Source organism: Pezoporus occidentalis, unplaced genomic scaffold, assembly GCF_034315485.1.
Source record: "Pezoporus occidentalis ecotype Australia unplaced genomic scaffold, CSIRO_AGI_Poc_V1 ctg25, whole genome shotgun sequence".
Classification (NCBI taxonomy): domain Eukaryota; kingdom Metazoa; phylum Chordata; class Aves; order Psittaciformes; family Psittacidae; genus Pezoporus; species Pezoporus occidentalis.
Genome location: NW_026914394.1, coordinates 3,506,403 through 3,521,049, shown reverse-complemented (window position 1 = coordinate 3,521,049; position 14,647 = coordinate 3,506,403). Strand labels below are relative to the sequence as shown.

The window sequence follows — 14,647 nt, the reverse complement described above, 5'->3', positions numbered from 1 at the left end:
AGAAATGGATTTTGACTTGAGTGACATGATGCTTTCCTCCCCTCCTTCTCTACTCTTTTTGGAACCAAAATCTCACAAGGATGAGAAGTACCCAAGACTGTGGCATCACAGAAATGGAAAACCTGACACCTGGGCAAAACCTGTCTTAATAGGCATGCAGAGATGCAGAAGGGCCTGAATAAGACTCAGGCTGTACCACAGATGGTTTAAAAAGTCAGTGGCTACAATACTCTATCAATGACCACTCCAGGAATGAAGATCAGGACATGAAGAATGCTGCTGAAATACAAAGATATATACTCGTCTGTTGGCAAACACTCAGCATCAGAACAACTTCCAACAGCCAACGACTACCAAGAAGGTTATCAGTGCTGACTAGGCACACAATTGCCAGTGAACTGCATACAAAGGTTGTTGAACTCCCAATTAAGGCAGCAAAACAAACTCCTTTAAAGAGGAGAAATCAATAGATCGTGAGCAGCATTAAGGATACACAGGGGCAGAAAACGGTGGTAAGTCCCTTTCTCTGCATGTTCTTGTGCATAACAACGTAACATAACTAGAAATTAACACCTCTTAACCCTAAGTCAAATTAAGATGATGCCCTAAATTTCATGGGATTGAACTTCTGAAGGTTTCTGGAAGCAAAGAAGAAGGAAAGGATTTAAGGCCCATCAAGACCTCCATGCAGCAGATATCCCGAAAGGATCTCTGCCCTCTACAGATGGCATCTCAGTTGACAAGCAGAAAAAAACCAGACTGGCTCAATCATACAAATGGCTCCTTGCTCAAGTCAGTTAGAATAACCCCAAGAGCACAGACCTGAAGGATGGGGTACGAGTGGATGGAGTCTGATGAGCTACTTTGTTTTACTAGTATAATAGGGACTACACACCAACTGAGCTAGTGAAAAACAGAAAGGAAAAAATATAGGAGTGCTAAGGGCATACACTCCCATGGGCAGCAGATCCCAATACTGATCTGAAGGTCTGAGCCTAGCCAGTCCCAGAAGTCAAGGTGAAGATCATCTTGCATGGCTCTTCTGGCTGTAGAGAAAAGCACCTGCAAGCTAGGAAGTCAAGTGATGATGGATCAGCTCTGCAGCAGAGAAGGGGCAAGAACTTCCTGACTCACTGAGAAACAGCTACTGCAGGCAAGTCAAATTATCCTGGTCATAAGAGTACTAAACACCATCTTAAAGCCAGGAAGAAACTCATAATGCAGCACTGATGAAAAGCAGTTTTGTGAAAAGGGAGAGCAGGAAGTAAGCAACTTACGAAACCATTTAGACTGGTTTTACACAAGTCACTTGTCCTCTTGGACAAGCTGTCTAGCAAGAGCACGTGGGGAGATGGGCAGAGGTGACAGCCATAGCACAGCCGTGATGCTTGTTGGCATGGCTGAAGGGCAGAAGGTCTTGAATAGCAGGGAACAGATGAACTGGTGGGTAAATCAGCCTCAGAGCCCTGACAGCTATCTCGGTGTACTGTTTACTGCTGCCCCGAAAGACCCTGAGCTTTCCTGGAACTCTCTCATTCCTTTCATCCCCCTTCTCCTTGTTGTCCTGGGACTAAAAGTAAATAAAAGAGAAAGGGTTAGGGACAGAAGACCTGTGCTTCTAGAGGGATAGACAGAACAAGGGAAAAAGGACAGAAAACACAGGAGATTAAAGGATGGACTGTTATCAGAGAGTTCCACCATTTCACCTGGCTGCTCCCTGGTAAATAGTTCATCTTCAATGCAGATGATATGCAGGATGCAAAAGAGTCTCAGACTAGAATGTCAGCAGACACACTGAGAAGCCTCAGAAATAACCTTCTCTGGAAGTCACGATTTTGGAGGTGTAGGTGTGCTTGTGCTGTTGAGGAAAACCATACTGTGAATCCTGCCTCACTAGACTTGACGGAAAGGTGATGTTATTTACACAAACCAAGCCGTCAAAAACGGTGAAGAATAACTAAATACGCATTGAAGACGTTTAATACCCTTCAGAACAAGCTCGGGATTGAAATTGCTGGAGTTAATTAGAAAGCTCTTTCACAGCACAAGGGTCATGCCTCCCTGCTTTCTGCCTATTTGCCTCACCACTCATTTCAATCACTTTTTTCCAATAATCAAGAAATCAGAATGCTTTGTTTGCCGGCGCAGAGTATGCACCAGACAACTGCAGAGAGGCGATAAAGAAAATGACGGATGCAAATCTGACCATTTTCCTCAGCATTCAGAACAGACATCAAACCATGCCAACCACGGTTCAGAAACCCAGCACTAAGACCCTCGCTTCTGGTCCTGTGTTCCCTCCCTCCCAGTGCTAATAAATTTAGTTCAGATACTACAAATCTTCATTTAGATAATCAATATTTGGGGGTTGTCTTGAATGTGCAGCCCTTAGAATAGGGTATGCAACGCTGAAATGAGGTTTATCTCTGCTGAAGAACAGAATACACTTCAGGAAATAAGGAGCTATAAAAATGAAGCAACTAGGCTACCAAATTAAGATCAATTTAAAGGTATTAATGACTTTCAGAGTTATATATTTAGTCTCAAAAAATAATCCTAAATTTTAGGTTTAAAAGACTGAAGCATGTCTGTTTTTTTTCATATCTTCTAATACTGTATTTTCTACACACGATCTGAGGTACTTGACAAAGACTCCAACCAAAACCTGAAGCATGCTTTATGTTCTGATTCACAGAAAGCATTTTCTTTTTTTCAGCTCTAAACCACATTATTTTAGACTTCTGCTCTTCTGGGCTCTTCACTTTCAACTGCAGTTGTACTTCTCTACCTGACCACTCTTTTCTCACTGCATTTTAACCATGCACTCAACACAAAGGAACAATTACCACACAAGTCTCCTCTACCTACCAAAATACAGTGAGGTCAATCTACAATTCACTTAACCTGGTATTATTTTTCAGACAAAAGAACTCTAGCACAGTACTCTGCTGCATAAATATTTCTTCTACTGCAGCAAATATTAAGTCTTTTGCTTGCAAGGAAGTAAAATGCAAAGAAACTGCACTGCTTCTTACAGGAATTCCCTATACAGCCAGCTCGAGGCACACTACTAAATACTGCCTTTAAATACAATCAAACCAAATGCCAAATGATACTCACTTTCAAATGGTGAACACCACAGTAAGTTTTTGTTTTCACTATTCTGAAGGGTTCTGTTAATTCTCATCTACTACCAGAGCAAAGCAAGTGCTGCTAACACTGTCTAGTCTAGCAAGATCTGTACCAAATAAATGATCAGAGATCAGTGAGTAGTTACCACTGCTTTATGGAGAATTACTAAAAACCCCTTCCAAGTCAACAACGGAATAAACCACCTCTACAAGGTATTTTTCTCCTAAACCCTGTTATTAGGTGGGCTTATGCCATGAGGCATGAGTGTTTACATACTTTCTAAAGAGTTTATAAGTCTTATCTAACATAATCCCTACATTCTATAATCCTATCTGTTTAATGTATTTGAAGTGGGGAAAACCGCTGGAACCAGTAATATCTCAGAATGAATGCACTTTCAAAGCACAATCAGTGAATTGGACATCAAATGTAAAAGCAGTTTATGCTCAGATTAGATTTTCAATCATTTAGGATCAGCCAGCAACACTGGTTTTCAGTAAGCTGTATTTATCTGCATATGGGTCATGTTTTTCTCTTCTAATCAGAAACACTTTGGGTATGTCCTTTCACAAAATTCCTAGAGAAAACATATGTAAAACACTGGTAGCCTTTATATGTGAAATCTTCAGTGAATACATGTTCTAACCCCAGTTTCTATTTCCTTTGAATAAAAATAAGAATTCCCCCTCAATGAAAATGTGGAACAATTTCACTAAAATCTCCAAAATGTCCAGTTGAGTCTTTCCAATGCAGACGTAACCATGCCATGGTCACCTATTGTCATGAACTGTATTACCGAAGGCCTCTTTCCTTAATTCAATTTAACCATTAACCCTGTTTTTGCTTTGTCTCTTTCCATTATGATGGGCTTTCAGAGTCCCACCTGTATCCCAAGATCAACACCATGACCCCTCACTTATGTCCTCTAACAGGCATCAAAACCTCCCATGAAAATAGGCAAAGCTTAGCTGCTGCCTGCTGCTAACACTGGGCCAATACTAGAAGTTTTCTGTTGACTAAGAAAAGCTTAAGCAGTATTTTCCTGTTACTGCAGGCCTGCCATCAGATTCAAGAGCTTCCCTCCTGGAAAGTCACACTGTTGGGAACACAACCATACCTGGCTTCCTTCCCTCCTGCCTCCATGGTCACCGTTAGTGTGCAGTTAATGGCTTCTGCTCCTGAGGATGCAGAACATCTCCACCCACTGCTTTCAAAATAGCTTCTGATACCAGCTGCTGAAACTAAGCTTGCTTAATGAGACCCCCCAATTTCAGGGAACTCCAAGCATGCAGTCTCTGAACAGCACACTCCATACAGAAACACCAGTTCAGTGCCATCATTCACTACACACGCTTAGTTAAACACAATCTAGGTCTTTGTTTTTACAACAGCACCTTTCTGGTACGTGCTGGTAAGCTGTCTGTTATACTGAGAGATGGGAAAGTAATTTCATAGTGGGCAGATGATACCAATTTAACAGTGTGGACTTACTTCTGGACCAGAAAGGGTTCCTGGTGGCTTGCTCACAGCATACCGAGCACATCCTCCCCAGGTAGGAATTTACTGGTCTTTATGGAGAAATGAGCAGTGGACACTGCTCACCTGGAAGGTATTTTCCTGTACTCTCTCATAGTGTTGCATTATTTCTGACTCTGCCCTTTTGTTAGCTTTTGGATCTTGGACAATGTGTTTGAACATCTGAAGATGAGGAATGGACAATCTGTAACTACTGGAGAGGATTGTAGGTAAAACGGTCAGTATTTCTTCCTCTGCTAACATGTGACAACACACAAATGCTTGTGCTTTGAGTCAATAGCTTTCCTGTCCTGGATTTTCACTGGGACCATCAATATTTATACTACACTTACAATGCCATGATTATTTCTCAACTGTAGTTTTAATCTAAGTCTGCATCAGTCTTACTATAAATACCTAAAATTAAAATGAAACATGTAAACCTTCATGCATAATCTTAGAAGAATTGCAAATTCAAAAGGAATGATTTAAAAACAGAGTTGCATATTGGACAGAGGAGCAATGAAGTTCCTGATTATGCATGCAGAGAACATCAAATCGTACCACACAGCAGGAATATGCAAACTCTGTCATAAGTTAAGTGATGCACAGAAACCCTGTATCAATAAGCATTCAGCTTTACAGTGTGCCTGGACTGCTCTAAGATACAAAAGATTACTCGAGATCCAAAGATTTTTAGATACCAATCATGTGAAGATTCCAAGGAGTGAATTCCTGATTACAGAGAAACAAAAATATAATCCTTTAGATCTCAGCTAAGGCCTCCAAATCAATTAAAAAAATAGCAACAAACATCCCCACCTCCCACACACAATCTATGTCAACAAGGACAACTCGCTTGGCCAGTAGCAAGTACAGCGTCTCTGACAGACACTATGATGACTGGATCTTTTGTTTTCAAACACGGGACAAAACAAGTTCAGCATTTCTTCTCTCAAAAGTTTGCTGATGCATTCAAGCCCTCTCCTTCCCCAAGTCAGGAAGATATTTATCACTGGCTTTCTCTGGACAAAAGAAATAAAGGACATCTTCAATACTTATAGAGCTTAGGCGTCACTTGTAAGGGCTGAGCCTCACATTCATCTGCAGCTGAAGCATTCCTCTGTGAAGTCCCCTCTCTCCATCTAACACTGCTCTAAAATGTTTATGCCATTTAGGTTTTTTTAATTCAAGTTCCTTCTCATTTTTTGAGAGCAGCTGATTAAACCTGAACAACTGGGTTGTTGGACGAAATATGCTGTAGCTATGAAATGGTACAGCAGGGACCAGTTTCACTGTTAATTTAAAATGCTAGAATTAATTAGGTAGTGTAAATGAAGAATTTAATAAGCACACTTTACAACCACAAGTTCTGCTTTTATTAAACACCCCTGCCAAATGAAGGCAACTATCTTCAGTCTGTTTTTCCCTGCCTCGTTCCCTTAAAATCTCTGCAGTGAAAAAACCCCCGTTTTCCTATCACAACCCCTCCCCCACAATTAAAATGTATGCCTGACTTCCATCTCCTCTTTCAAGTCATTAGCATCTTTCAAAAATGCTACTGTATATCCTGCCTGTTCTCAGAAGCTACCAAACAAAACCGAAGTTTACCATTTTGGTTTTGAATACCAAATTAAAGGCTGTCTTAGAAGCTGTCATTCCTATTCAACTCAGTACGGTGTACTACCAAATTAGCATATTTTTTTAGTAAAGGAATATGCCTGTTTAAGTATGTGTCTTTCCAAAGCGAGGGGTAACATCACGAATCCATTTCCTTCAAAAACCCTACTACTGTTCTAAGCCTGCAGAAAGACTCGGGGCAGATTAGTCCTGACACATATTGTTTAACCGATTTTAAAATAAATACAAAAGTTCAGATCAAAACCTCTCAAAGGGATCCTCTCTATATTTAGAAGATCTTGTTTAGCTTTGAACCCCTTGGAAAAAACACAGTACTTTGGGAGCCAAAGCATTATTTCACAAAAATCTGTACAATTCTTTAACAGGACAGGGGAAATCTAATCTTTTCCATGAAGCAATTCAATCCTATCTAGCCCCAGAAATACGTTTGAGATTCTCTAATATGGTTTATGCCAGGGTAACTATTTAATGACTTTTTTTGGTTTATGACCTTCTCTATTTCTCTGGAAGCAATCTTTTTATTCTGGCCTTCCTTGATTTACCTGATATTTTACCTTAGCAAGGAGGAGACAAATCTACTATCTATGAAGACAACCCACATTTTTAATGGAAACAGCTCCAGTGTTTGGCTAGAGGCACACAGCAACAGCGCACACTTAGGTGAGATGTATAAAAACCAAAGTTTTGAACACAAACAATGAAAAACCCCAAAGCAGATGAAACCTAAATTGTTTCAGATGAAACCTGAACTGTTTCAGACTTCCACCAGTTCAGCAAAAATAGCGTAAGAATTTACTGTTTCTTCTGTAACACAGCTTTCTCTGTCAGAACATCTACAATGATTTTTAGTAAGGATGAAAAAGCAGAACACCCCTGAGAAGCCAGACATCCCTGTAACAGGCTACCGGCATACTTCCACCCCTCCCCTCCCAATAACACCCATAAAATCTCAGAGAGCCTAATGAAGAACACACTTACATGACGATCCGGAAAGATGAGCTGGGTATGACCTCAGTGCCTTTCCATTTTGTTAATGTTCTAAGAACCTTTAAAAACACGGACTGCGCCTGGCAGAGGACCACATTCGATTTGCTAACTTGGAATTCAATGTGAGGAATGAACATGCATCCTAAAATTTAGCAATGTTGCACAATGCCTTGATAACAGGCCTGAAAACCCTGGCAGATTAAATTCTGTTTTCAGAAATGGCACTGAGACTTTGAAGGGTGAATTTCCTTTGTGAATATGGTTCTTTTGTCCTCAAAGCATCCAATTATTATAAAGAATGATTTCTTTAAAGCATTTTACTGATCGTGAAGATTTACACACTTTGCATGGAAAGAAAAAGCACAGGCAAAAAACCACTCAAGAAATGTCTGAAAATCATATAGCGAACTTCTCACATCTTCAAATATAGAAACAAAAGCCTGGAGATGGAATGAAACAAAAAGAATACTGTTCCTAGCTGATGAAGTAATGGCTCTCTGTCCAAAGACAGCCAATTCCCTGAAAACAACACAATATTTAAAGTCTTGAAACTATACTGCAAGGGAACCACCATGAATTTGAGTGATATGAAAAGCAATAAAGCTCACAAAACACTGGACCTGCCATGATCAAAATTCAAGCTAGGCACACTAGCCTCCTCCAGATGAGGGTTAGGTATTCACTTTTGTCTGAAATAACTGAAGTAACCTACAATTTAATTCCTCAGATTATTTTCAGTCTAGAAGAACAATGGTATGGAGCTAAACTGGTCTGGTGGCAGATATCAAGGTTGCTATGTCACACTATGATACTTGGCCAGTTAGAATAGGACTTCAGTTATTTGCATGGCAAATTTTGGAGTGGGAGCTTAAGCAATTGGGTTTTAAGTAGGAAAACACCTAAAGAATAAATAAAAGTCAATTCCATTTTTCAATCTTCCTTTTAACACCCCTGAAGCTGTGGCCAAATCAGAAGAGATACTGAAATAGATACATCATGGTCAATGTGCTGAAGAAAGCTCTGCCGGACTACGGTTCTGAGAACTTGAGCTGCCCTGCAGCTACTGCCATTTGTTATGTGCCTTGTGCTCACCAGAACACTGCTGTATGTCAGGAAGTAAATAAAAAAGAAGCACTGCATGTTTAAAAGCATTAAGCAGATCCTCCTAATGCTGCCAATAACAACAGCTGCCAGGCTGTTACGGAAGTAGGTATGAAGATTTGCATTTGAATTCCTCATCTTTACATGGGGCCTCTTTCCAGAGTGCACACCCAAGCGGCCAGGAGTGCATCTGAGAGGAGAGAGCTCCTCTTCTGGAACCCTTTCCTTCCCAAGGCTGCTGCTCTCTGTGCTAAACATAACAGCACTGGTGATGCACTGAACAGCAGTGAAATTTCAGCTGTTTCCCACCTACGGTGCAAGCAGACACACAACCTATAAAACTAACCTATAAAGCAAGCTATAAAAGCTGACTGTTCATCCTATCATCTTGTGCATCAGTGAATCCCTGGCTGAGGCAGCAAGGATACAGAGCAGGCTACACCTGTCCACACCTCCTCTAGTGGTAGTGCAGACATTTCTCCTGTTTGAGATATGATCTGTAAGGGGAGGCTTTTCTTACTCTGAAGGCACCTTACCAATGGGTGTTGTTTCATGTGGGAAACTATCACGGCAAACTGAAGTATTTTCAGGGAACAGAGTTCATTACCAAATACCCACAAATGTCAGAATGAAAACCAGAGCAGTGGTACCCAACTACAGAGCCCTGCTGTGCAGAGCACCGTGGTACACAAACCGTGATGGGCATGCAGAACCATCCTCACTTCACAGCTCTAATAAGCAAAATTCTGATGAAGGTATGGTGAGGTTCAAAGGCAGTAGTCAGAATTAGGAATGATCAGCTGGCTCAAGGCCTTTAGACTACCCTTTTACAACAAGTTAATGTTAAATAAAATCCAGAAGGATCAGGAAGGTAATGCCATCCTCTGAGCTCTGCGGCAAGAAGCTGCACAATGTGTCACATGCACGAAGGCTGGCAATGTTCATACCTCCCCTCAGATCTGTATGGAGGCTGAAAGACAAGGGTCTTCTCTTACAGCTCTTCTCTACCACTGAAAACTAAAGGTTTACCACAGTATCTGCAGCATTCCCTGCGCTAAGCACTTGCAATGTAAGCACCAAGGTTCTGCTGACCCCAGATGTAAACTGACCCTGATGCACACGAGGATAACATCATGAAGCGCTTACCTGTAATTTTGTCTCTCACGAGCTTGCAGGATTCAATTTCACCGATGCTCCCAAAGAGACTCCTGAACTCCTCCTGGGTCATGTTCTGGGGTAAATAGTTGACTATGAGGTTGGTTTTGCTGTCATCTGTAGCAGCCCCTGTCTGCATGGGGGAAGGGCAGTTTCTACTGTTGCTGGAGGGTCCATTGGTTGTATTGGAAGTAGGGCCATTCGACACCTGAGGCTCCATGGTGCTAATTATCTACATGAAAATAAAACGAAAAGAGGAAAAAAACCCTTAAGTTTCATAGATACAATAGCTATTTTTAAAGATACTTACAAACGAATGAGTAGGTAGCATTCATGGCCAATTTAGATACTTCAACAAAAAAACCCGGCTTGATTCCTCTGTTATTGTTGCAAAGTAGGTCATGCTAGTCTTTGGCTGTGAGCATATACTAAGATGCAGTTAAAAAACCCTTCTTTTTTTGTTAATGCGAAGCTGATTTCTGCTTTCATCACACAGCCATTTTCACAAATGTAAATTTAAACCACATAAATTTAATTATAATTTAAGGTAATAATCATAATTAAAATTACAGTTCCATTAAATCAGATGAAGTAAGTGTATGGCTCCATATAAAAAGGTAAAATATTTTACCTATTTAATAACTGTATCACAGAGTGCAATGACAACAACATTAACCAGGCACAGTCAATCTGCAACGTGTTGTCATTCAGACTGCTTTCAATTAATAAACTCAGTGTCCCAAGACATACCATTTACCAGTTCCAGTGATGACCTATATTCTCCAGTTATATTTTTCACTAACGAACTGACACCTCTTTAAATAATAAAGCCCTGGATTTGCAATCTTCAGAGATACAAAGGTCTTCAGATATTTACTGGAATCAAAAAGGTTTAATCAGAGATGGGCTTTATCAGGCGCAGGCTGGGATTTTAAGAAGCACGTCTATCTGGAAATGTGAAACTCCCAATTTTCACTGAACAGACTCAAATAGACCTTTCCAAAAAAAATGACAAAAAAGAAACCCAGCTTAGCAAAGTGCGTGCACGACAGTAGCCCCATTGTCACCAGTGCCACCAGTCACGTGAGTAAAGCTGCCTGCATGTTTATCTGCAGAATACAAGTTTAAATCCAAAAACCTCGCAGGCAGACAAAGGAAGCAGAAAAAACATGGGTACTTCAAGTCTTCTCTATAGGAGGTATATGCCTTTACTATGGCTTCCAGCCTGCCTTCTGTCACCAGCGATGACAAGGGAAGGACATCATCTTAGCCTCAGACATCATCTTGGCCTCAAATCTAGGTAAACTAATGCAATCCAAATGGTGGCTTTTGCTGCCTATTGTGGAGCGTGCGATGTGCAGCTACACTGGTGTTTCGTATCGAAGAGCATCCCTCAGATGGGCTCACCCTCTCTCCATCAAAGACTCCAAGTCAATAATGCAAACTGATGCTCCGGGCAAGAGACTGCACTGCCCAGGGACAGGGACAAACAGGGAGAACTGAGGGCTAAGACACCACACACACTGAACCTTGTGTTCATCCGATCCTGTAATTATTGTAATTACCCAAGTCTTAATTTGCTTTCTTTTTTAAATCCAGGGAGGTACATGTTGTGACAAATTAGGCCTACAAATCAGGAGGATGGGGGGGGAAACACACACCAAAAAGGGGGTGTCTATACTAAAATTAACTGCATGAGGGAGGCTCACACAGAACAGGTCATATTCTGGTTAATTCTATTTTTATTTACTTATTTTTCTTAACGGAAATGCTCCAGTGTTAGTTTAATGCCACATTTAGGAAACAATCCCCTTTTTCATCAATGGAAGCAAGTTTTGAATTACCTTTATTTTTATTACCAAACCCAGGAATAGCCAACTTGGTTTTAAACGAAAAGAAACCTTTCCACATTGCACTTAACAGAAAGGCCTTAAGCAACGCAGCAAAATCATTGTGAAAATAAATGCTGCAGGAATAGCAACTTCTTGAAAGAAATCAGCACATCGAAACCAGAATCCCCCTGCCAATTTTACCAGCCACGTGGCACCCCGCACTGCTGACATCTCTGTCATGCTGTACCAGCCCCACACACCCTTCCTTCAAGACTTTCCCTTTTACCCAGTATCAGCCATCCCTCCTTTTCTCAGCCTGATTTCATACATGTATTTATTCACACATACTACTAAACTGTTCAGATGCTGCTAAATCTGGTTAGCTCGGGATTCCAGCTGGAAGAGCATCCTTTGATCTCAGCACCTCCGTGACCCCACCACAGACACTGATGCCAACTCTGAGCTTTGCCAACAGCCCACTGCAGGGCTGGGGTTCTGCACCCCAAGGCTAATGTGCTTCAGCAGAGCACTGTGTGCTTGTGTATGCTGTATCGGCATCCACTTGATTAAAACTGGGGGGAAAATTCCAGTTCTGATAATAAGACGTAGTCAGAAGATGACTGAAGCAGCTGATACAGTTAACTGCAGCTTCCCATGCACATTTAAAATCATCTGACCATATCCTTGCCAACATAAGAACCCCACAAGGCAAACCACAATTTTAGGGGCTCATCCTGCCCCTCCTAAAGCTGATATGCATACCACACCACTGGTTTCAGTTACAGCAGAAGCAGGACTTCAGCACAGCGCACTGAGGAAGGTACATCGTCTATTATTAGCCACAGACACAAAAGCTATCTATAGTCCCCCACAATAAACAATAACGCTGGATCTTTTAAAATCTGTGAAAGAAGACAAAATTTGGAACTGGCTGGTGTCCTACTTACGCACTTTGCAAATGCTTTTTAGTTACATTTTCAGCATGCTTACCTTCCACACCAAGCAAACAAACAGAATTCAACTCAGATAATTTAGCACATTCAGAACATTAAGCTGCTCTGTAAAAATCTGTTCTTGAACAAGTAGATTTCCTCCTATAATACTTCATCAAAATATCTTGGCACAAACTAATGTTGCACCAGGTGCCAGGTTTTCTCCCAGTTATTCTCACTCAACACCAATTAGGTTTTCCTGATTTTTTCAATATTAGAAAGGAAAATCAAGGCGCTTATTTGCTCTTCAAATTATTGCAAAGTTGTACAGTACTGAAAATCGATTTGCTATGCATATTTATATATATAAAGATATGATGGATAGAGGCAAATGCTGAAGAACTACTAAATACGTTTCTGATAAGGTATTTTATATATAATTTTTTTTTTTTTACTGCATAATTTTAAGTCTCCGTTTACAGAGTGATTTTTGTGCAAAGGCAGATATGCACCAGAGCTTGCATTCAAAGTTCTTACAGGCACAAAGGGATAACGCTTATTTCAGATGTACATACTGACCCACATCACTAGTAAACACTGGAATTACTGATGGTAACAAAAAGGTAAGCCCTAGCTCTCCTTTCCAAACATTCTGCCCTCTCCCCTACACATCTGAAGCTCATATTCACTGTTAAGAGTTCAGTGTGCATGCACTGGGACATTTATTGCTGATGACTGGTTTTAAGTAGCTGTTGATCCCACATCAGGCAGCAGATTACATAAGAGCAACATTATTTATTCAAAGACTAAATTTCAACATGCCATTTTGCTGCCTTTTTTTTTATCCACAACCCTAAGATATAGGTTTTTTTAATTCAGTACCTGTATCACAATACAAACATCTTTGAAAGAGATGCTCTGGTTACCTGGGCACACAGTTAACTTTCATTATGCTTTTATTACTGGTAATAACATTTTCTAACACATGAAAATATTGGGTTGTAATTCAATTCTACAAAAATATTTAAGGAGGCTGTAAGTCTGTCTAACTCATCAAGGGCTTCTCTGGATACGGGCAAAACAAAGGTGGAAAATCCAACAGTGACTTAACCCCAAAGTCAATTTGTTTAAAACAAAATATACTCTTATCCCTTGAAGATTAATATTATACCTCTACAGATGCCACTTAAAATTAGCAACATCCCTCCGCTTTTGCATATCTTCTCTGACCCAATTTAGGCAGCTACTACTGGTCTCGAAATATACCAGTGCAAACGTCATGTGTGATGACATTCACATGCTACTGGGATAAAGAGGGATTTTGTTTTGGGTTTGGGGTTTTGTTTCTCATTTTTTGGCAACAACCTGCCAGACTCTCAATACTGCATCACCATGTTCTATACAGAGGATAGCAGTATCTCTGAAGAATAAGCTGCAGTTACTGTTGATAGACACTGATAATTTAGCCACCGATAATTTGAATATTCTATCTTTAGAACATTGAGGAAAAAAAAATACTGTCTGTGACAGAACTTAAAGACTGCGATTCTGTAAGTTAAAGGCAACCCATATTTCAATTTCTGGATGTATTTCATCAGACTGCTGCTTTTAAAAATGACTTCCTGGTGTACTACTTTTCTCACTATGGTAATGTATCAGCAAAGTACGAGGTATTTTAGTTTGACAGATTTCACAAAGAAATGCTTTGTTGCTCGGGAAGACAGCATAAGCTTTGCCAGTTTCTGCAAAACACTGCTTACCAAAAGGCTTGGTATAACCCGTCCTACAAAATATCAGCGACAAATATCCATTATAGCAACTCCTACATCACAAATAATGTTTCAGAAATACTTCTGCTATAGCTTCATTATTTTGTTTTACAATTAATTCAATTAATTCCAATTTATTCCTGCTGAACTACTAGCTTCAACAATAATGCAAAGAATACCTGTATCTATAAACACAACTATTACAATGCTTAAGCTGGAGTAACTGACATTAATCTTCAGTTATTACAGTAAATATGTGACATCCATCTACCATTACAAAGCACAGTTAATGAATCATTTAGAGAACTACCCACAGACTAAAGACAGTCTTATCTCCCTATTGCATGCATAAGCAATAGCCAATGGCTCGATAAATGTAAATATTCATGCTTTGTATCTGCAAAATTTGCTCTCAGGAATCTAAAAGAAGGTCTGCATGTTGAACTGAGAGACTGTCACATACATACACTGAAAGAAGCTTGTATTCAGCAAATGAACGCCCATTCTTGTTATCCTAATGACGTATACGTCACTGCCCATATTCTACAACAAACAGAAATGAATTTGAAATGTATGGAAAAAA

At 40.2% G+C, this 14,647-nt stretch overlaps 1 protein-coding gene across 11 annotated transcripts in view; it reads right to left on the bottom strand.

Moving 5' to 3' along the window:
• Positions 1-14,647, bottom strand: part of ELAVL4 (ELAV like RNA binding protein 4) — an 81,908-nt gene that overhangs the window by 32,266 nt on the left and 34,995 nt on the right. For all 11 annotated transcript variants that reach the window (XM_062623233.1, XM_062623230.1, XM_062623227.1 and 8 more), the window contains exon 2: positions 9,523-9,763. In XM_062623233.1, the coding sequence (XP_062479217.1) occupies positions 9,523-9,751 (229 nt within the window). In that variant the 5' untranslated portion in view covers positions 9,752-9,763. The remainder of the gene's footprint in view (positions 1-9,522; positions 9,764-14,647) is intronic.